The following is a 21,355-nucleotide window of genomic DNA, read 5'->3' as shown; positions in this document are numbered from 1 at the left end:
TTTCTTCCATGCCGTTGTGATTATTGATACGCCTGGGTGGTATAAGGAAAGATTGAGAGATATTTACTTTTGGGACTATGAGGATGTACCTCGGGAGTGCCCCTGTTGATTTCCTCTATTTGTTGCATTGTTTGTTGTTGTTTTCCTTAACTTGTAAGATTCCTTCTTCCTTTCGTGTTGTATTTGCTTTATTTGATTCCATGTTGTTACCTTCCATAAATTCTTATTGTTTCACTTCCCTGTCTTTTTATTTTATCATTATACCTTCTGCCTTGTTTCTTATTACTCCCAATATGGCTCTGACCTGACCTCGTCACTACTCTACCGAGGTTAGGCTTGGCACTTACTGGGTATCATTATGGTGTACTCATACTACACTTATGTACATATTTTGTGCAGATCCAGGTATATCTCATGAGCCTCGGTGTTAGTGTGTGGAGTGACTTGCTTATCAGAGACTTCAAGGTACACCTGCCCGGGTCCGCAGGCCTCTGAGTCCCCTTCTATTCCGTCTTTTCCTTGTTTCTTATGTTATGGATAGAGAGTGATGTACAGGATTGCAACATTGTATCTAGAGCTTGTGACTTATTTCTTATCGGGTTTTGGGAGTTGTGCTTATATTGAGCTGAAGTTTTCATTTTATTCAGTTGATGCATTTAAGTTGTTATTTCAGTTATTCGCATGTTGTTAGACTTACCTAGTACGGAGGAAAATTGGGTCGTGACACTCTTTAAAATATTTTAATTGTCTAAATTTATCAATATATTTTTTGAGTGTTATTTACTTACCTCTTATTTTTATTAGTTAATTTAAATTATAAATATTCTAGTGGTTTCTTTATCCCTCTCTTTTTATACATTCTTTTCTACGGTAATATTTAATTATTTTTATCATTTTGCATTCTACTTGTAATTAAAATAACGTAATATCTTTTTTTTTTGTTAAATTATAATTTTGAATTCATCAAAAATATAAAAAAGATAAGTCTTTTAAATGTTTTTAAAAAATATACTAATATTTTTAATAATTGTTGTTTAGTGTTATTTATATAATATTCTTATCTTATGTATAAATATTCTAATATTATTTTGTTTTTTTATTATTTTTCAATAAGGAATTATGAGTTCTATTCTTCTGTTTAAAAACTAAAACTTCCTATATGAAAAAATTAATTAATACTTTACGCTATCGCTTGGAATTCTTTCTTTCTTTAATATTCTTCCTTTATGATTCTTTATTTATTATAATTTCAATTATGAATATATGTACGGATTTTCTTATCATAATTCTACTTATAAGTCTTATATTTCTATATGTTTTCTAAAATTTATAAAAACATTTTTGTTTCTTACTTATTCTAATTGTATTATTCGTTACTTACTATTATCAAATTATGACATAAAATATTTAGTAACTTACCACTTTAATATAATAAAATGGATATAGTCTTGTATTACTCATAAAATGTAACTTGACTTTATCTTGTATGACTATTTCTCAGAATTCTCTTGTTCAAATTTATCAATAATAAATTTTTTATTATTTATTTACTAAATTTTGTCAAATAATTTAAAGGGTAAAAAAAATTATACTATCTCTATTTTTCTCTTTATACATTAGTTTTTGTTCTATAATATTTTAACTTTTTTCTATTTAGCGTTTATCTGTAATAAAAATATTGTTATATTATTTTTATAAATGTGTGGTGTTGAATTAATTCAAAGTTTAAATAGAGAAGTTCGTTTTTTATATCTCATAAATCTACTAATAAATGTAATGATTATTATTTTAATATCACTTTCAATAAGCAATTAAATTAAATTCTCCTTCCTTTTTGTATTTAGTATGAAAGTTGACTTTTATTTTTTTATTAAATTACTACATAAAAATTTAAATTATGTCTTTATATTTTTATTTGTTTCTTAGAATTATGTCAATTGTCTATATGTTTTGTTTTAGTTTTATCTATTATAATATTTTCAGTTACGCGATCTTATCTATATAGTATGACCATATGAATTATTTCAAAAAACTTTCTCATCTCAAAGATCAAATAAGTCTTATCCTTTTTTATATCTCAACACTGAAATTTTGTATTTACATATTTGTTTAGCCCTATTTTTGGTTTCTTATCCATGTTATTAAGTTACCCATAATTTAAAATTGTTGATATCTTCTGCTACTCTCATTGGGTCTATCAAAAATAGCACATCTGCCCTTCTAGAGGTAAGGGTAAAGTAACGACCCGACCGGTCGTTTTGAGCTCTAGCGCATCGTTCGGTGATTTGAGGCCTTGAGTAGCCTCACTTCATGTTTTATGACTTGTACGCGTAGTCGGAATTGAATTTCGGGAAGTTCGGAGTAGTTTCAGAAGGAAAATTGTCAATTCGGCAGCTTTAAGTTGGAAGAGCTGACTAAGGTTTGACTTTTGAGTGAACGGCCTCGGAATTGGGATTTGAAGGTTCCAATAGGTTCGTATGATAATTTCGGACTTGGGCGTATGTTCGAGTTGAGTGTCGGGTGGTACGGGAGCATTTCGACGTATATTATGGAAGGTTGGCATTTTGGAAGTTTAACAATTTTTTATGTTTGATTTGAAATGAATTTTGGTGTTATCGATGACTGTTTGAAGTTTTGAGCCTTGGAATAGGTTTGTATCGTGATTTGTGACTTGCACGCAAAATTTGACGTCATTCCGGAATGTTCAAGTATAATTCAACGCGTTCGGTGAAGTTTAAATGTTTGAAAGTTTAAAGAAAGGTTTTGATCGTCAATTTATAATTTTGATGTTGTTTGACATGGTCTGAGGCTTCAATTAAGTCTGTATCATGTTTTGGGATGTGTTGGTATATATGGATGGGGTCCCGAGGGCCTCGGGTGCGAATTGGATTGGAAACGGATCGAGTTTGGACTTGGAAGAATTGCTGAGGCAGTTGAGATCTAGTGCAACTACACCTGCGTGGAAAGGGCCACAGGTGCGAGCTCGCAGAAGAGGCCATAAGGGTCACACAAGAGGAGGGGAGTGAGGTTGGTTGGATTCGCAGGTGCGAGGAATCCACCGCACCTGCGAGCTCGCAGGTGCGGACTGTTGGTCGCAGAAGCGAAATAGGGTAAGAGGAGGTATTTTCGCAGAAACGGAAGAAGGGGCGCAGGTGCGCCTTCATAGGTGTGAAACCTTGCCCGTAGATGCGGATGAGGGGAGGCCTTAAGGGAACCGCAGGAGCGGAATTTTGGCCGCACCTGCGGGATCGCAGATACGGTCAAGTGACTGCAGGTGCGATGATCGCTTGGCAGAGGGACTTGATAAGTACGTGGATTTGGCTCATTTTCATTTTATTTCTTCCATGGGAGCCGGCCTTGGAGCGATTTTGGAGCACTATTTTCATTGTCTATCATGAGGTAAGTAATTTCTACAAGTTGTGAGTTAAATATACGAATTTGGACTTATAACAATTGTGGGAATTTTGGAATTTTAAGAGAAAACCTAAAAATTGGTATTTCAAATTTTGACCACGATTTTGGAAGTGAAGTTAGGAATAAAATATGTATTTGAGTTCGTAATATTATGTGTAAAGTTTATCTTCGAAACTTTCCGGAATCCGGGCACGTGGGCCTGAGGGTTGACTTTATTTACTTTTCGAGCGGAGTTGGAAATTGTTATAAATTGATTAATTATAAGCATTGGAATATATTTTTGATTTATTTGCACATTATTTTGCTAGTTTCGGACCGATGGAATTTTGGTTTGAGGTGTTAGAGAGGCGTTGGAGCCAGTTATAGAACTTCGGAGCGAGGTAAGTCTCTTGTCTAACCCTGTGAGGAGGAATTTACACCGTAGGTATTATTCTTGATGTATGCTACATGTTGTGGGAGCTACGCACGTATGAGGTGACTAGTGTCTGTGCTTATGCTAGAGGTCCTGATTATGTCTGGGTAGACTTAGGTTCACGCCATGCTTAAATTTTATTATTTGAGTAATACTTGCCTGTATAATTCTCTTATTTCGCGTTGCGACCTGAGACTAGGCTTGCGTAGCGTGATAGACTCGCTATTGTAGAGATTTGACGACCTACTTGATTAGCCGCGGAATAATTGTGTTTCCCTTACGAAATTCTCTCGCGTTGTGTGTTTTCATTGAAAAGCTTTTTTCATTTCATAACTCATACATATCTTCGTGAGTGGGGTCAAGGACCCGTTAAAGTATCATATTCTCATGGGAGTGGGCCATTCGTCTCGGCAGTATAATAGATGCATCTATGGTTTGTGTCGTTCGACCCTCCGCAGTGTACACATTATTATGGGATCGGGCCGTTCGCCTCGGCAGCGTCGTGCGTAATATTTGACAAGAATCCATCGTACCCGTGTGTTTTTCTGATTTGAGTTGTGACGACCTATCTGGTGAGGTCCATTTCATATATACTCCGGTTGAGGAGGTAACTGATAATTGAGAGCTTAGGTTTACCATTCAGAGGAGGATTGTACCTAGTATTTATATTGGTTTATGCCGTTTATTACCCTGCCGTATAATTTATTTACTTCCTACTATATTTGATATATTAGACCACTAGTAAGTGTCGATGTCGATCCCTTGTCACTACTTCTCCGGGGTTATGCTAGATACTTACTGGGTACGCGTTAATTTACGTACTCATACTACACTTGTTGTACTTTTTTGTGTGTGTATATATATATATATATATATATATATATATATATATATATGTGTGTGTGTGTGTGTGTGTGTGTGTGTGTGTGTGTGTGTGTGTGTGTGTGTGTGTGGTGGTCTTTTGGGCGCAAAGGCGCGGCTATTGCGGGAACTTTACGGTGAGCTGCATTCCATGTTATGATCCGCAGCATGCAGAGTCTCCATTAGAGTTATTAATATACTCATGTCTAACTTGTATTCCAGACAGATATTTTATTATTATTGTACTCCTTAGTAGATGCTCATGCACTTGTGACACCGTATTTTGGGGGTTCCTACTGGATGTTCATTATTGTAGTTCACGTAATTATTATCATTTCACCTAGTAATTTATATTTTATACGGAAATTGGAAAATAAAATCACGGTTTTTCTACGAGTACCAGATTTTACTCTACTTATTTAATGGGATTCATGATTTCGAAAATAATAAAATAAGTAACTAAGTTGATTAATCATCGTTGGCTTGCCTGACGACAGCGTTAGGCGCCATCAAGACCTATAGTGGATTTTCGGTCGTGAAAGCTTGGTATCAGAACGTTAGGTTCACTTAAGTCTCACGAGTCATGAGCAAGTCTAGTATGGTCTTGCGGATCGGTACGGAGACGTCTGCACTTATCTTCGAGAGGCTATAGGGTTGTTTGGAGCACTTCCCTTCTTGATTCCTCGTCGTGCGATTTGATTCCATTGAGGATCATGCCTTCGTTTCCTCTCTATTCATTCTTATACGATGTGGAGTGTTTGTTATCAATTGGGCATCGACGAGTTGTAATGGTACTGCAGATGTGGTGCAGAATGTTTCTCCCTTGTATTTGATTGGGCTATTGTCGTCGCCTCATGGAGGGATGTTCTGTCATTTTAGCACAATATTAGTGTTGCCTACGGGTTTGCGTCTATACACGGTGCATTATAATATTCATGAATGGTTATCGCGCAGTGTTGGTGTAAATGGTAAGGTGCTTATTTATGTGTCGCGGCAATGAATGACTGAGAGGAGGACTACTCGGTTCATGTCTTAGAGGTTCGACATTTAATTCCAGCGGAAAAAAAGGCAATTAGACTATGGGTGTTCAGGCTTTGTTTGATGGTGTAACGAGACTTGACATTTTCGGATGTGGAGGAATTCTCATTCGTGATGTGGTGGTGGCATCCTTGTTTGAATGCATTAAGGCTCGTCGGTGTTGTGGTCTTCTTTGATTTGCCTTCGGGGCAGGGTGTTGTGAAATGGTGCCTGAGAAGCGGTTGTCAGAGATGGAAATATGTAGCGGTTTCAGAATCGAATTGGTGTTTCTAATGTTGATGAAACTTCAAAAGAGAAGGAATTCGCTCACTCTCAGAAACAACATTAATATGCCACAAAAGATGACCCATAGGCTTTCCCGTAGTGTACTACTCTACTAATTCGAGCTCATTCAGTCAAGGATCCAGAAGGACTTTCATTGGTTGTAATATAGGTTGCGAGACGGGTAGGATACATTTAGATATGCGGTTGACTACACCTCCCTAATCACTTGAATACATATAATTTACCTTTCAAAACCCCACACTTATGTCATACCATAACTCCACCTTCACATCAACATATATTAGCTCCCTACTTCTTTAAGCACTTTTACATCAAGAGTCACCATTATCAAGGAATAGTTTTAACAATACAACTATTTTTTTTCTTTTTAATTCAAGTGACTCACTTTTTCAATACATTGCACCTTTCTCCTTATTTCATTAGTTCTACTCAAAAGCCAAACCAACCACCTGTCCCGACCCAGAATTCCCACTGTCGGGACCGTGATGGCGCCTAATATTTCACTTGCTAGGCAAGCCAACGTGAGAGAATCATTTAAACCAATCCTTATTCCATTCAGTAAATAACAACCATTAGCTAAGGTGAAATATGGTGAGTGCGGAATAATATAAAAAAACTGCCTTAATTACTACCACCCAGATCTGGAGTCCTAATTCACGAGCATTCTAAAATTCACTACAAATAATAGCCTAAAAGAAATATAATTGTTTGAATGAAGGAAATAGTAGAATAGAAAAGATAGACGGGGACTTCAAGGTCTGTAAATGCCGACAGATCTACATTGAGTCTCCGGATAGCGGTCCAACAGCAAAAATCTCGATCAACCTGAGCCGGTACTAAATATCTGCACAGAAAGTGCAAAGTGCAGTATCAGTACAATCGACCCCATGTACTGGTAAGTGTCGAGCCTAACCTCGACGAAGTAGTAACGAGGCTAAGGCAAGGCACCTACAAATCAACTTGTATAATTTAACATTGTATATACAAATAACAGTAATGAAGAGCTAGACAGGAATTATAGGGAGGGGGAAACATGCTGAAGGAAATACGAAATAAAGAACTACAGCAGAATGATAACTGGAACAACCAATATATAATGAATCAACAGGAACACGAATACAATAAAGGAAAAATGCACGACATCACCCTTCGTGCCTTTACTCTCAACCTCACCATAAAAATCAATAGAAACGGCACGGCATCACCCTTCGTGCATTAACTCTCATATCATGGCACAGCATCACCCTTCGTGCATTAACACTCACAATATGGCACGGCATCACCCTTCGTGCTTTTACACTCACAATATGGCACAGCATCACCCTTTGTGCTTTTACACTAACAATATGGCACGGCATCACCCTTCGTGCTTTTACACTCATAATATGGCACGGCATCACCCTTCGTGCATTAACACTCTCCTTTACCATAATGCAATGCATATATAACAACATGGAGATAAATTAACAAGTACAAGCCTTACTTCAACATTTGGTTCCACAATATCAATCTCAACTTTGAAATAAATACTCAATTATCACCAGATAATCCGTACACATGATAAGAACGATCAATTTAACAATACTAGTATAAACACGTAGCAATTAGGCATAGGAAAGAGACAATATAAGAAAAATGGAAGAAACATGGAAAACAGGTAAATTGGCGGCGCATAAGTACTCGTCACCTCACATATACGCCACTCACATGAATTTTACATAGCAAATAGTCTAAGGTCCCTAATTCCCTCAAGCCAGGGTTACACACAACACTTACCTTGTTCCGAAGGCCACTTAATTCTCAATCACAACTTTTCCTCTAGAATTCACCTCCAAACCACTCGTATCTATTCAAAAATGACTCAATAATATCAAATATTGCTAAAGGAATCAATTATATTGCATAAATTAAATTTTTCTCCAAAAAGTCAAAAATCGACCCTAGGCCCGCTTAGTCAAAACTCGAGGTTCAGACCAAAATCCATTTACTCATTCACCTCCGAGCCCAAATATATAATTGGTTTTGGAATCCGACCTCAAATTGAGGTCTAAATCCCCTAATTTCCGAAATCCCTAATTTCTACCCTAACCCCTAATTTTACCATAAAAATTCTAGATTTTAGGTTAATAATTCATGAAATGTAATGGGTAATTGAAAGAAAATGGTTTAGAATCACTTGCCAACACTTTGGGAAAGAAAATGACTCTTGAAACTCGCCTTGTCACGACCCCAAATTCCCTCCGTAGGATGTCGTGATGGCACCTAGTCTCTAAGACTAGGTAAGCCTATCAATGCGCAATAAAAATAGAAATCTAAAACTTTAAATAATTGCAACTCCCAAAACCTGGTAGAAATAAGTCACAAGCATCTAAGAATTTTATCCTCAATGTCTCTATATATATCAAGGTCTAAAAAAAATAAGAAAGCAGCATAATAATGATAGAAGGGGACTCCGGAGTCTGCGGACGCTGGCAGATATACCTCGAAGTCTCCGTGTACAGGTAACTCACTGATGTCGGGGCTGGTAAGGAGTACTTGGATCTGCACAAAAATATGTGCAGAAGCGTAGTATGAGTACACCACAGCGGTACCCAGTAAGTGCCAAGCCTAACCTCGGTAGAGTAGTACCGAGGCCAGGTCAGGCCCTACTGGAAAATAATAATTGCATGGTAAAATGGTTAACAATATAATAAAATAAAATGACAATGGAAATGAATCAAGTAGCATGTCACCATTTGATTACACAAAATAATGGCAATAATATCTCGTGGAATCAAAACAGAATTCCTTTCAACTTTAAGAAAATCACTACAAATAATCAAAGGCAACTGCGGCCATAAATCAATATCAGCAAGGGCACTCCCGAGGTACCGTCTCGTAGTCCCAAATCATAAATAAATTCACAATATCTCATTTCCTTATCTCACCGCGGGAGCCTTCACAATATATTTTAAAGAAAACATTTTTACCGAAATAGCATCCCTCGGTTTAGTCATCCTTATCACACTGCATGACTTCTAGTAGTTCCCCCTACTAGCCACGCGTATCAAGCCACCCTTATCTCACCTCTTGAATTTCAATACTCAGACTTTATACCACCGCATGCGTATCAACATCACAATATATCACAATTTGCACCTCAAGTGCTCAAATAATTTAACTTGCCAAAATACTTCAACAATAATATTTTTCCACAATAAAGAGCTCACAGCTCATGCCAACATAAATCATCAATAATATTTTTTCACAATAAAGAGCTCATGGCTCCATCACAATGAGTACGAAAATCTTACAAAAATATTCAGGAATAAATAATTCAGCAAAATAATATTTTAAAATCTTTAATACATTACTTCAATACCAAATTTAAAAATGTCAAATACTTCATATTACTAATATTTAATTAAAAGAGAATCAACTTCAAATAATGCACAAAATGAAAGAAACCAAGTTTCAACTAAATAGGTGAAACAATTAGTAAGAAAAGGTCAAGCAACTTTAAAATATAAACATTAAATCAATGATGAAGAATATATTAAAATAAAATAGTTTAATTAATGCGCAATGGTGATCTACACAATTTAAAAATATAATCTTTCACATTTATTCCGTGTACACACTCGTCACCCCGTGTACACGACTTTCAACACATTACAATTTATCACTTCAATACCAATCTTTGGGGAGATTTTCCCCACACAAGATTAGACAAGTCACTTACCTCGACTTGCTCCAATTTAACCAACTAGTATGCTTTTTCCTCAATTTTCCGACTTCGATCGACTCGAATCTAGTCATAATTAATTTGATAGAGTCAACAAAAATTATAGGAATCAATTTCATAAGAAAATATTATATTTTTCAATAAAATCCGGAATTAGCTCAAAAATCACTCGTGGGACCCACGTCTCGAAATCCGGCGAAACTCACAAAATCCGATAACACATTCAATTACGAGTCCAACCATACCAGTTTTACTCAAATCCGACTTCGAATCGACACCGGAATCTCAAAACTTCATTTCTATGAGATTTCTAAATGTTTCGCAAAATTTCAATCTCAAAGCACAAATTAAATGGTGAAAACAATGATATATTCATGTATATTGACCAAATCCGAGTTAGAATCACTTGCCCCAATATTTTACCTTGAAAATATATCAAAATCACCTCTCCTCAAGCTCCAATTCGTCAAAAATGGCAAATGGGACGAAGTCCCCTGTTTTATAACTTACAGATCTGTCCAGGCTGCCTTCGATCCTGAACCTCGATCATGCACCTTGATCATGCACCTCGATCATGTACCTTGGTCCTGGACCTCGGTCATGGGGCTCGATCATGGCCCTCGGTCCTGGACCGCGGTCATGGACCCCGATTTTGACGGATAAAGGAAAAACCAGATCAACCAAAAAAAAACCAGCAAACTCAACTTCAGCAGTTTCCCGGCTTCAATTCTTGATCCGTTAACCATCCGAAACTCACCCGAGGCCCTCGAGGCCTCAACAAAATATACCAAAAAGTCCTAAAACATCATACAAACTTATTTGAAACCTCAAATCACATCAAACAATGCTAAAATCACAAATCACACCCCAATTCAAGCTTAATGAAACTTAAGAATTTCTAACTTCTACATTTGATGTCGAAACCTATCAAATCAAGTCTGATTGACCTCAAATTTTGCACACAAGTCATAAATGGCATACCGGAGCTATGAAAATTTTTGAAACTAGATTCCGACCCCGATATCAAAAAGTCAACTCCCCGGTCCAAACTTAAATTACTATTTTAGCCATTTCAAGAGTAATTTCACTACGGACTTCCAAATAAAATTTCGATCACGCTCCTAAGTCCAAAATCACCATACAGACCTACCGAAACTGTCAAAACACTGATCCAATTCCGTTTGCTCAAAATATTTACAAAAGTCAACTCAGTTGAGTTTTAAAGCTCTAATTCATATTTTAATCCATTTTTCACTTAAAAAATTTTCGAAAAATTTTACGGACTGCGCACGCAAGTCGAGTAATGATAAATAGTGCTTTTTGAGGTCTTAAAATATAGAATTAATTATTAACTTTAAAGATGGCATTTTGGGTCATCACACGCCTCTAACCGTTTGGTTTTTGAGAAAATGATTTTTTTTGGCTAAATCTCGTTTTGATTATGTTTTAAGCACTTGGCGACAGTGTGCATCGCGTTCGCGAGGCCACTGTCGCGTTCGCGAAGAGCAGAGCTTACAAGCCTTCACGTTCATGAGACCTACTTCGCGTTCGCGATGGTTACCCCATGGTCTTCGCGTTCGCGAGACCATGCTCGCGTTCGCGATGAAGGATCACTGACTCTCCCCCAGGTATGCATAACACTACGCGTTCGCGAGGAGCTGGTTGCGTTCGCAAAGGGTAACGCCCCTATCGCATCGCGTTCGCGAAGAAGAAAATTCCAGGTGACCAGTTTACTCTTCGCGTTCGCGAGAGTACCTTCGCGAATGCGAAGAAGGACATGCCAGAACACCTGCTGCAGCAAAATACCAGATTTTTCCAAAGGCTAAACATCTCGTAGCCTATCCGAAACTCACCCGAGCCCTCGGGGCTCCAAACCAAACATGCACACAAGTCTAAAAATATCATACGAACTTGTTCACGTGATCAAATCGCCAAAATAATACCTAGAACTACGAATTTAGCATCAAATCAAATGAAATTCTTAAGAACACTTTAAAATTCTTATCTTCTCAATTGGACGTATTAATCACGTCAAATCAACACTGTTTATCACCAAATTTCACACACAAGTCTAAAATATTATAATGAACTTGTACCAGGCTCCGGAACAAAAAATACGGACCCCGTACTAACAATGCCAAACATCAATAAATTCTTAAAAACAAATAATTTTCACTTTGAATTTTCATTAAACAAAATCATAACTCGAGCTAGGGACCTCCGATATCGATTCTGGGCATACGCTCAGGTCCCATAATTCGATACGGACCTACTGGGGCCGTCAGAACACGGATCCGGGTCTGTTTACCAAAATTGTTGACTGAAGTCCACTAAAATCAATTTTTAAGGCAAAAATTCTTATTTTCATCAATTTTCAACATAAACGTTTTCCTGAAACACGTCCGGACTGCGCACGCAAATTGAGGAGGGTAACAATGAGATTTTTAAGGCTTAAGAGCACAAAATCGAGTTCTAAAATATAAGATGACCTTTTGGGTCATCACACCACCCCACACTTCAACTTTTACAAAGTTCATAACAAATTCAGGTGCTCATGAGAGGTACAAGGTTCAAATAGATGGTTAATTCAAACAAATGGGCAAGGCTTGTAATGTGGTTGCCAAAGGAACAGGATTATAGGCTCAAAGGGGTTAACTACGATACATAACAAATAGGTGGGTAAAAGCATATAACTGGCTCAACAAAGAAATGCCTATATCACTTCCAAGACTGAACAGAACTACTATTTTGCTTTGCAAACACAAGGGGCAAGTTCTAGACATCAAATACAATGCACAGAATATGCAAAACCACACACACCTGGCACATAACTCACTCAATATTGGATTATCAAGACACTCTAGTCAAAGCAGTTAAGCAAAGTTAAGATCATACAGTTTAAGATACTTATACAAGAGTCAAAAACTGAGTCTAAGCATCAAAACTAAAGCACTCACCACTCTCAAGGCATAACCAAGTCAAGAGATATTTCCTTCAATTCAGCTCACAACACAAGGCTTCCTACTTCTAACAAAATAAAAACTAACTACACACAGTTCAAACAAAACCCTTGGAAAAGAACCGCTGCACAAAGAAAAACCAAGGGGGATTTAATACACTACCTACCAATAGAAAATCTTTTTGGTCTTTTTCCTTTGACTTAACTCCCTCAAGAAACCTGTCAAATGATATTCATTGTCAGGAAAAATTAAAGATTTTTTAAAATTTTATGGTTTTTTATTTTATTCAAAAAAAATTCTTCTAACTATTAAAAAGCAAAACAAACTAAAACTAGTATACATAAAACATACAAATATCCCCCACCCTACACTTAAAGTTGTGGCATGTCCCCATGACACACAATTAAAAAACATAAGGTAAAGGAAACTTCCCTGAATTTCTAGTCGGGGTCTGAATCAAAGTCGGGCTCCATTATTCTCGCCCGAACTAGTGCGCACATCCCTGCACACAGTTTCTTCTTAGCCTTCTTGGGATACACCCCCCACTTATCTTGTTCATTAACTGCAGCCTTTTTTTTAACTCTTCACCTTCCACTCAACACTTGCAGCTGGCTTCTCCTTTTTCACCCCCGTCTCTACATTCATCTCGAACGTCACCGTCTCCTCACCCACTCTAAGCATCAGTTTTCTATCATGTAAGTCCAATATTGCTCTACCCGTCGCTAAGAATGGTCTTCCTGGAATGAGGGAGACCTCCTTATTCTCCTCCATCTTCACTACTATAAAATCTACAGGAAATACAAACTTATCTACTTGAACTAAGACATATTCCACTATCCCCTCAGGTATGATAGTTGTTTGGTCTGCCAGCTGCAACTATATTGGTGCAGACCAAATCTCTCCAATCTCATTCTCCAGCTTCCTGTAAATAGACAAAGGCATTAAAGTAATTGAGTCACCAGAATCACACAAAGACTTATCAAAATTAAGGGTGCCAAACAAATAAGGTATAGTAAAACTCTCTGGATCTCCACACTTTTGTGGGAGTTTGTTTTGCAAGATTGCACTGCAATGCTCTGTGAGCTTGACCACTGAAGTCTCTCCTATCTTCCTCTTCTTTGTAAGGATCTCCTTCAAGAATTTGACATAAGCTGGCATTTGTGAGAGAACTTCTGTGAATGGAAAATTTACATTAACCTGTCTCAGCATATCTAGAAATCTCTCAAACTGCTTGTCCAGCTTTTCTCTACATAGCTTTTGGGGGAAAAGTAGAGCATGCATGTGCTCGCTCTCATTCCGATCCTCCTTTATCGAAGTCTCATCCTTCTTCTTTTTCTCAGCTCCCTTCTTGCCTTTCTTCTTTTTATTAACTTCATTTTTCAGATGCTCCCCACTTTCTTTTTTAGATACCATCTCTTTTTGGATTGGAGTGGGATCTTTCAACCCGCTTCTCAAGGTCACAACATTCACTGTTTCTTTGGGGTTTCTTTCAGTATCAGCTGGCAGATTACCTGGGATTCTCTCAGACAATACAGTTGTAATTTGCCCCACTTGCTTCTCCAAGTTTCGCAACCCTGTGCCAAGTTCTTTTACAGCTGCACCATGAGCATCTAATCTCTCATCTGTCTTGACAATGAAGGACTTTATTAGATCTTCTAGCCCAGGCTGAGTGAAATGTTGAGGCTGGAACTGCGGCCTCTACTGATTTTGGAAGCCTGAGGCTCCTTGTCCCTGAAATCTACGGTTGTTTTGTTGCCATGCATTTGCAGTACCCCCAGGTGAACTCCATGAAAAACTAGGGTGCTTCTGACCCATTGCATTGAAATTATAATTCCCAACAGCATTAACTTCCTCAATTGAGGCTTGACACTCATGAGTAGGGTGTCTTCTTCCAAATATATCACATGTGCATGGGGCTCACTGTGTATCGAAGCTAAGGTCAGCCTTCTTTTTTCCTTGGCCATGGCATCAAGTTGTACCTGCACCGATGTGTTAGCATCAACTTGGTGAACACCAGTTGATCTTCTTCTTTCAGCAGTCTCAGAGGGCCACTGATTTGCGTCTTCTCATACCTCATCTAGAATTGTGACTATATCCTCTGGAGTCTTCTTCATCAACGGGCCTCCAGCTGCATTACTCAATGTTCTACGTGAGGCAGGTGTCAATCCATCCCAAAAATCTTGGAGTTTCATCTAGAGTTTAATTCCGTTATGTTGACAATTTCGCACTATCTCCTTAAACCTCTCACAAGCTCCAAACACAGTTTCAGTCTCGTTCTGGCAAAGGTTATGGATTTCTCTTCTAAACTTGCCCGTCTTAGCTGATGAGAAATATTTATCAATAAATTTTCTGGTCATATTAGGCAAGCTTCGAAGCCAGTATTTTGCATCATCTTTGAGTGTGAAGGGGAATGCCCTTAAGTAAACTGCATCTTGTGACACACCATTGTATTAAAAGGTATTCAGAATCTTCCTCAATCGAGGCTTGACACTCATGAGTAAGCAAGGAAGATATCAATGGGAGAAAATAGGGATTGATTGGATAGGTGCAAGATAAATGTCTAGGACTTAACTCTACTTAATTCACTTCTAATATTCAAGTGAGTCTCTCGAATTCACTCAATTATTAGTTCAAACGTTTAGTAGAAACTCCTCCCTTGATTAAGTCTCAACCTCATAATATGAACAAATTAAGCTCAATGAAGATATGCAAGAATTCGTAGTGGATTGGTCTTTAGGAGAACCTCTCTCGATTATCCTCCTAACTAGGGTTAAACAATAATTCAACTAGCATCTTTTGATTACTAAGAAGAATTAATGAACTCAACCAACAAGAGAATGCAACGATATCACAAGTTATGCCTCTCTCGATTACATGAACATATGAATATAGATGCAATACTTAAATCATCCAAAACTATTCAATACATAAAAATTAGAGTTATAATCCACAAACAAATATCAATACACCAAATCCATCAAACCCTAAAGAGAACTACTCCATAGAGATGGAGCAATTCATCACAAGTATGTTTAAAGTAAAGGAAAACATATAACGATCCAAACTCTTGCCTTGAGTGAGGATTGGAGGATAAATTCCTTGTGCTTTTACTGCTCCAACTCCTCCTTAGACTCCTTAGGTATTAGATATGTCAAAAGTCTAGAAAATAATATTTTTCCATGTATATATACCAAGTAGGATCGGGCCCAAGCGAAAACACCTTTTTCTACGCGAAATAGGACATTTTCTGGCGTTGGACGTGCGCGGCCGCGCACCTGGGAGTGTGCTCGCACATATGGCCGCGCACTTTGGACAATGTTCTGCCTGACTTGCGCATTCGCTCACCTGGGTGGCGTCCTACTCAATTCATCATTTCTCTCGTTAAGTGCACTATTGTTTGTTGATCACCGAACACGATCCCAACTTAATCCTTATGCTTTTACTCAGACTTCAAAGCTCCATAATAGCTTGAATTCATTCCAAAATATCTACATAGCTAGGAATCACTCCTACAAGGCATAAAATATATAATTAGTATAAAATACTAGCGATTAACGCTCAAACTCAATTAAAGTGCACTAAAATACGAGATTATAGCCTACCATCACTTGTCGGCGCATTGATGGCGTCATATGATATCTTGGTCAGTGTTTGAGGTGGCTTATTGCCTTAGCAGCTTGTACTGGGTGAGACGAGGTTATTGGGCCTAAAATCGGTGCAGTTGGATTTATGTAAGGTATATTAAAGAGAGAATGTCATTATTCAGTTCAGAATGAGGTAACGGTCCTTGTCAAGCGGAGAAACTCTGCGAGTTATTGATTTGATGGGTGGTTATGAGTTTCTGTGTCTCTTTCATTGTTGCAGTATTGTGAGGGTTGAGACCGAGTTTATATGTGTTATGAGGTATACTACGGGCATCGGGTCAGTGAATTTGCAATTGTTGTGCTTGGAGGAGGTTATCATGGGAAATTGAGTTATACGATGCATTGTGTGATGTCAGCATGGGTGCATGATCATGTGTGGGTTCAGCGTGTGGAGATCGATACGGTGTTCGTATGTTAGAATCAAGTCTTGTGGAGAAATTCGGAGGTTGGAATTTGGTCCTAAAGCTTGTTGGATAAAATTAAAAGGAAGATCTTCAGTCTAACACGAGCTAATGTGCTCACATGGGTTGTGGTGGCACGGGCATGTGCACGAGGTGCTAAACAATGATTTTGGACAACTCCAGAATAGTTCCTGGCACGTTCGAGGATAAACTTATGTTTAAGTGTGGGGAGAATGTAACGACCCGACCGGTCGATTTGAGCTTTAGCACGTCATTCGGCGGTTTGAGACCTTGAGTAGCTTCACTTCATATTCTATGACTTGTACGCATAGTCGGAATTGAATTTCGGGAAGTTCGGAGTGGTTTCGGAAGAAAACTTCTCAATTCGGAAGCTTTAAGTTGGAAGAGTTGACTAAGGTTTGACTTTTGAGTAAACGACCTTGAATCAGGATTTAAAGGTTCCAATAGGTTCGTATGATGATTTCAGACTTAGGCGTATGATCGGGTTGAGTATCGGGTGGTCCGGGAGCATTTCGGCGTCTATTATGGAAGGTTGGCATTTTGAAAGTTTAAGAATTTATTATGTTTGATTTGAAATGAATTTTAGTGTATCGATGTCCGTTTGAAGTTCCAAGCCTTGGAATAGGTTCGTATCGTGATTTGTGACTTGCACGAAAAATTTGGCGTTATTCCGGAATGTTTAAGTATAATTCGGACGCGTTCGGCGAAATTTGAATGTTTGAAAGTTTAAATAAAGGTTTCGATCATTAATTCGTAGTTTTCATATTGTTTGACGTGGTTTGAGGTTTCGACTATGTCCATATCGTGTTTTGGGATATGTTGGTATGTTTGGATGGGTTCCCGGGGGCCTCGGGTGCGAATCGGATGGGAAACGGATCTAGTTTGGACTTGGAAGAATTGCTGAGGCAGCTGAGATATGCTGCAATAGCACATGCATGGAAAGGGCCGCAGGTGCGAGCTCGCAGAAGCGGCCAAAGGGGTCGTAGAAGCGGAGGGGAGTAAGGTTGGCTGGATTTACAAGTGTGAGGAATCCACCGCACCTGCAAGCTCGCAGGTGCGGGTTGTTGGTCGCAGAAGCGAAATAGGGGAAGGGGAGGTATTTCCGCAGAAGCGGAGGAACGGGCGCAGGTGCGCCTTCGCATGTGCTTGACCGCAAATGCGGAGGAGGGGAGGCCTTAAGGGAACCACAGAAGCGAAATTTTGGCCTCACCTACGGGACCGAAGTGCAGTCAAGTGACCGCAGGTGTGATGATCGTTGGGCAGAGGGCCTTGATAAGTACGTGGGTTTGGCTCATTTTCATTTCATTTATTCCATGGGAGTCGGCCTTGGAGCGATTTTGGAGCGCCATTTTCATCGCCTATCATGAGGTAAGTAATTTCTACAAGTTGTGAGTTAAATATACAAATTTAGGCTTGTAAATACATAGAAAATTGTAGGAATTTTGGGATTTTAAGAGAAAACCTAGAATTGGTATTTCGGATTTTGACCACAATTTTGGAAGTGAAGTTAGGAATAAAATATGTATTTGAGTTCGTAATGTTATGGGTAAAGTTTATCTTCAAAAAATTTCGGAATCAAGATACGTGGGCCTGAGGGTTGACTTTATTGACTCTTTGAGCAGAGTTGGGAATTGTTATAAATTGATTAATTATAAGCATTTTAGTATATTTTTTATTGATTTGCACATTATTTGGCTAGTTTCGAACCGATGGGCTTTTGGTCTAAGGTTTTAGAGAGGCGTTGGAGCCGGTTATGGAACTTCGGAGCGAGGTAAGTCTCCTATCTAACCCTGTGAGGGGAATTTACCTCGTAGGTGTTTTTCTTGTTGTATGCTACATGTTGTGGGATCTGCGCACGTATGAGGTGACGAGTGTCCGTGCGTATGCTAGAGTTCCTGATTATGTCCGGGTAGACTTAGGTTCACGCCATGCTTTAATTGTATTATTTGAGTTTTCCTTGCCTGTATAATTCCCTTATTTCGCGATACAAACTGAGACTAGGCTTGCGTAGAGTGATAGACTCGCTATTGTAGAGATTTGACGAGCTACTTGATTAGCCACGGAATAATTGTGTTTCCCTTACGAAATTCTCTCACATTGTGCGTTTTCATTTAAAAGCTTCTTTTCATTTCATAACTCACACGTATCTTCGTGAGTGGGGTCAAGGACTCGTTAAAGTATCATATTCTCATGGGAGCGGGTTGTTCGCATCGGCAGTATAATAGATGCATCTATGGTTCGTGTCGTTCGACCCTCGGCAATGTACATATTATTATGGGATCGGGTCGTTCGTCTTGGCATTTCTATAAATACTCTTATGGGATCGAGTCGTTCGCCTCGGTAGCTTTATGAAACAATCTTATGGGATCGGGTTGTTCGCCTCGGCAGCATCGTGCGTAATATTTGACAAAAAGCCATCGTATATGTGAGCTTTCCTGATTTGAGGTATGACGATCTATCTGGTGGGGACCATTTTACATATATACTCTAGTGGAGGAGGTGACCGATAACTAAGAGCTTGTATTTACTGTTCAGAGGAGGATCGTACCACGTACCTATATCTGTTTACACTGTTTATTTACTTTTACCATGCCTCATACTTGTTTACCTTCTATTGCACTTGATATATTGGACCACTAGTAAGTGTCGATGTCGGCCCCTCGTCACTACTTCTCCGGGGTTAGGCTAGATACTTACTGGATTTGCATTGATTTACGTACTCATGCACTTCTGCACTTATTATGCAGGTATATATATATCTAGTGGTCTTTTGGGCGCAGAGGCGCGTTACGATCTGCAGCATACAGAGTCTCCATCAAAGTTACTTATATTCTCTTGTCTAACTTGTATTCCAGACAGATGTATTTTATTATATTTCTTAGTAGATGCTCATGCACTTATGACACCGGATTTTGGGTGTTCATTATTGTAGTCACGTAATTATTATCATTTTATCTTATAATTTATACTTTATATAGAAATTGATAAATAAAAATCACGGGTGCTCTACGAGTACCAGATTTTACTCTATTTATTTAATGAAATTTATGATTTTAAAGATACTGAAATGAGTAACTAAGTTGGTTAATCACAGTTGCCTTGCCTGACGGCGGTGTTAGGCGTCATCACGGCCTATAGTAGATTTTGGGTCGTGACAGTACATATTATCCTCCCCAAACCCCATTTGTGGGAAACTACTGGGTTTGTTGTTGTTGTTGTTGTTGTTGTTGTTCCACTACTCTCATTATAACAATATTTTTGGTATTTTTTTTCTTGTAATAAAAATTTTCATCTATTTTTATTCTTGTGTTCTTTTATGCTATTACTCAAATTAAACTTATCAATAATATTTTTGAGTATTATTTATTTATTATCTTTTCAAAAACACTATGTGGAAGAGCAATTTACTCTTCTTCTTTTTTTTAACAGTTCATATAATTTTATTTATTTCGTCTTCCTTTTTGTTTAAGTAATTTAGCTTTTTATATCCATGAATGTTTCGATGAATTTGTCTTTTCTCTTCTTTTTTTTTTTGTTGCCATAATTATAGTATTCTATATGACATTTGCATCTTTATAGTAAATTGATACAATTTTAATTATGTTAATAAATCCTTACTTTTTCTTTTTTCATATTTGTCTGGACAAATGAAACTACTTAGCCGAAAATAAAACAATTAAAGATCCATAACAAAATTGAGTTGAAGATTGTCATGTAAGAGACAAAACTAAATTTAAAAAAAAAATCTATTAAATGTGATTTCATATAAGTTCTATTTTTTTAATTGAAAATCTCCCCCTAAACTCACTTTAAGAACGCCAAGTGGCTTTTTAATAGTTTGCCACTTGACAACCACAATGTTAATTATATATGATAACCTTATTCCTTTAATATATATATATATATATATATATATATATATATATATATATATATATATATATAGATTCACATTATAAGTTCTGATTTGGAGGAAAAAAACAATAGCAAAGAAGGTTTGGATTGTACCTCATACTTTTGTTTGTGTTTTTGCATACTTGTTTATCCGTACCTATACAATTAGATTAGGGTTCATACAAGTTAGTAAGAGTGAAATATATAAGAATAAGACATAAATGATAAATACTAAACTGTGAAAGGATTACATACCAGCAATTATGGAGCGAATACCTGAAACAGTGGTCGAGTGATGGTGTTCTTCGGATGTCTTCATTGGCGTCGAAGGAAATAGAATTTGTGTAAGCATATCGATAACTTCTTTATTTTTTTCGTTTACCCCAAATAAGAAATAGACAAAGAAGGCGAATGTAGTTGAGTTTATAGAAATTAATTCACAATGTTAGAGGTCTGGGGGAAATTGAACAGGGAAAACGGGGTTGAACGTTTGCAGAAGGTTTTTTCGAAGCGGTGCGGGTAAGCAGTTGGGTATGTGAAGCGTTTTGGTTCTGTAATTTGCGGTTTAAATTGCAAGAAAATCTGAAGCGGAGAAAATTCAATTGCTGTTTTTTGCCAATACTTAAGTTGTTCGTGGCGACTTCCCCTCTCAATTCAACCTTAGCCTTCGAACTCTCCATTGATTTGGGTTCTGCTAACTG

The 21,355-nt window shown here is 37.8% G+C and overlaps 1 protein-coding gene across 9 annotated transcripts; it reads right to left on the bottom strand.

The window, feature by feature from the left end:
* Positions 1-6,613: 6,613 nt before the first annotated feature.
* Positions 6,614-21,268, bottom strand: LOC142173241 (uncharacterized). 9 transcript variants are annotated; one of them, XM_075237988.1, is made up of 5 exons: positions 20,910-21,268; positions 20,769-20,811; positions 12,861-12,912; positions 8,492-8,551; positions 6,614-6,854 (listed from the first exon to the last, which is right to left on the bottom strand). In XM_075237988.1, the coding sequence occupies exons 1-5, from the start codon at positions 21,004-21,006 to the stop codon at positions 6,831-6,833; spliced, it is 276 nt and encodes a 91-aa protein (XP_075094089.1). In that variant the 5' UTR covers positions 21,007-21,268; the 3' UTR covers positions 6,614-6,830. The 9 variants fall into 9 exon arrangements, 4 of the variants coding, with proteins under 4 accessions (XP_075094089.1, XP_075094086.1, XP_075094087.1 ...); XM_075237985.1 differs by lacking the exon at positions 12,861-12,912 and adding an exon at positions 9,732-9,800; XM_075237986.1 differs by lacking the exon at positions 12,861-12,912 and adding an exon at positions 9,732-9,800 and having other exon boundaries at positions 20,931-21,268.
* Positions 21,269-21,355: the final 87 nt, after the last annotated feature.

This window comes from Nicotiana tabacum, chromosome 19 (genome assembly GCF_000715075.1).
Source record: "Nicotiana tabacum cultivar K326 chromosome 19, ASM71507v2, whole genome shotgun sequence".
Taxonomy (NCBI): domain Eukaryota; kingdom Viridiplantae; phylum Streptophyta; class Magnoliopsida; order Solanales; family Solanaceae; genus Nicotiana; species Nicotiana tabacum.
This window is presented reverse-complemented; position numbering and strand designations above follow the sequence as displayed.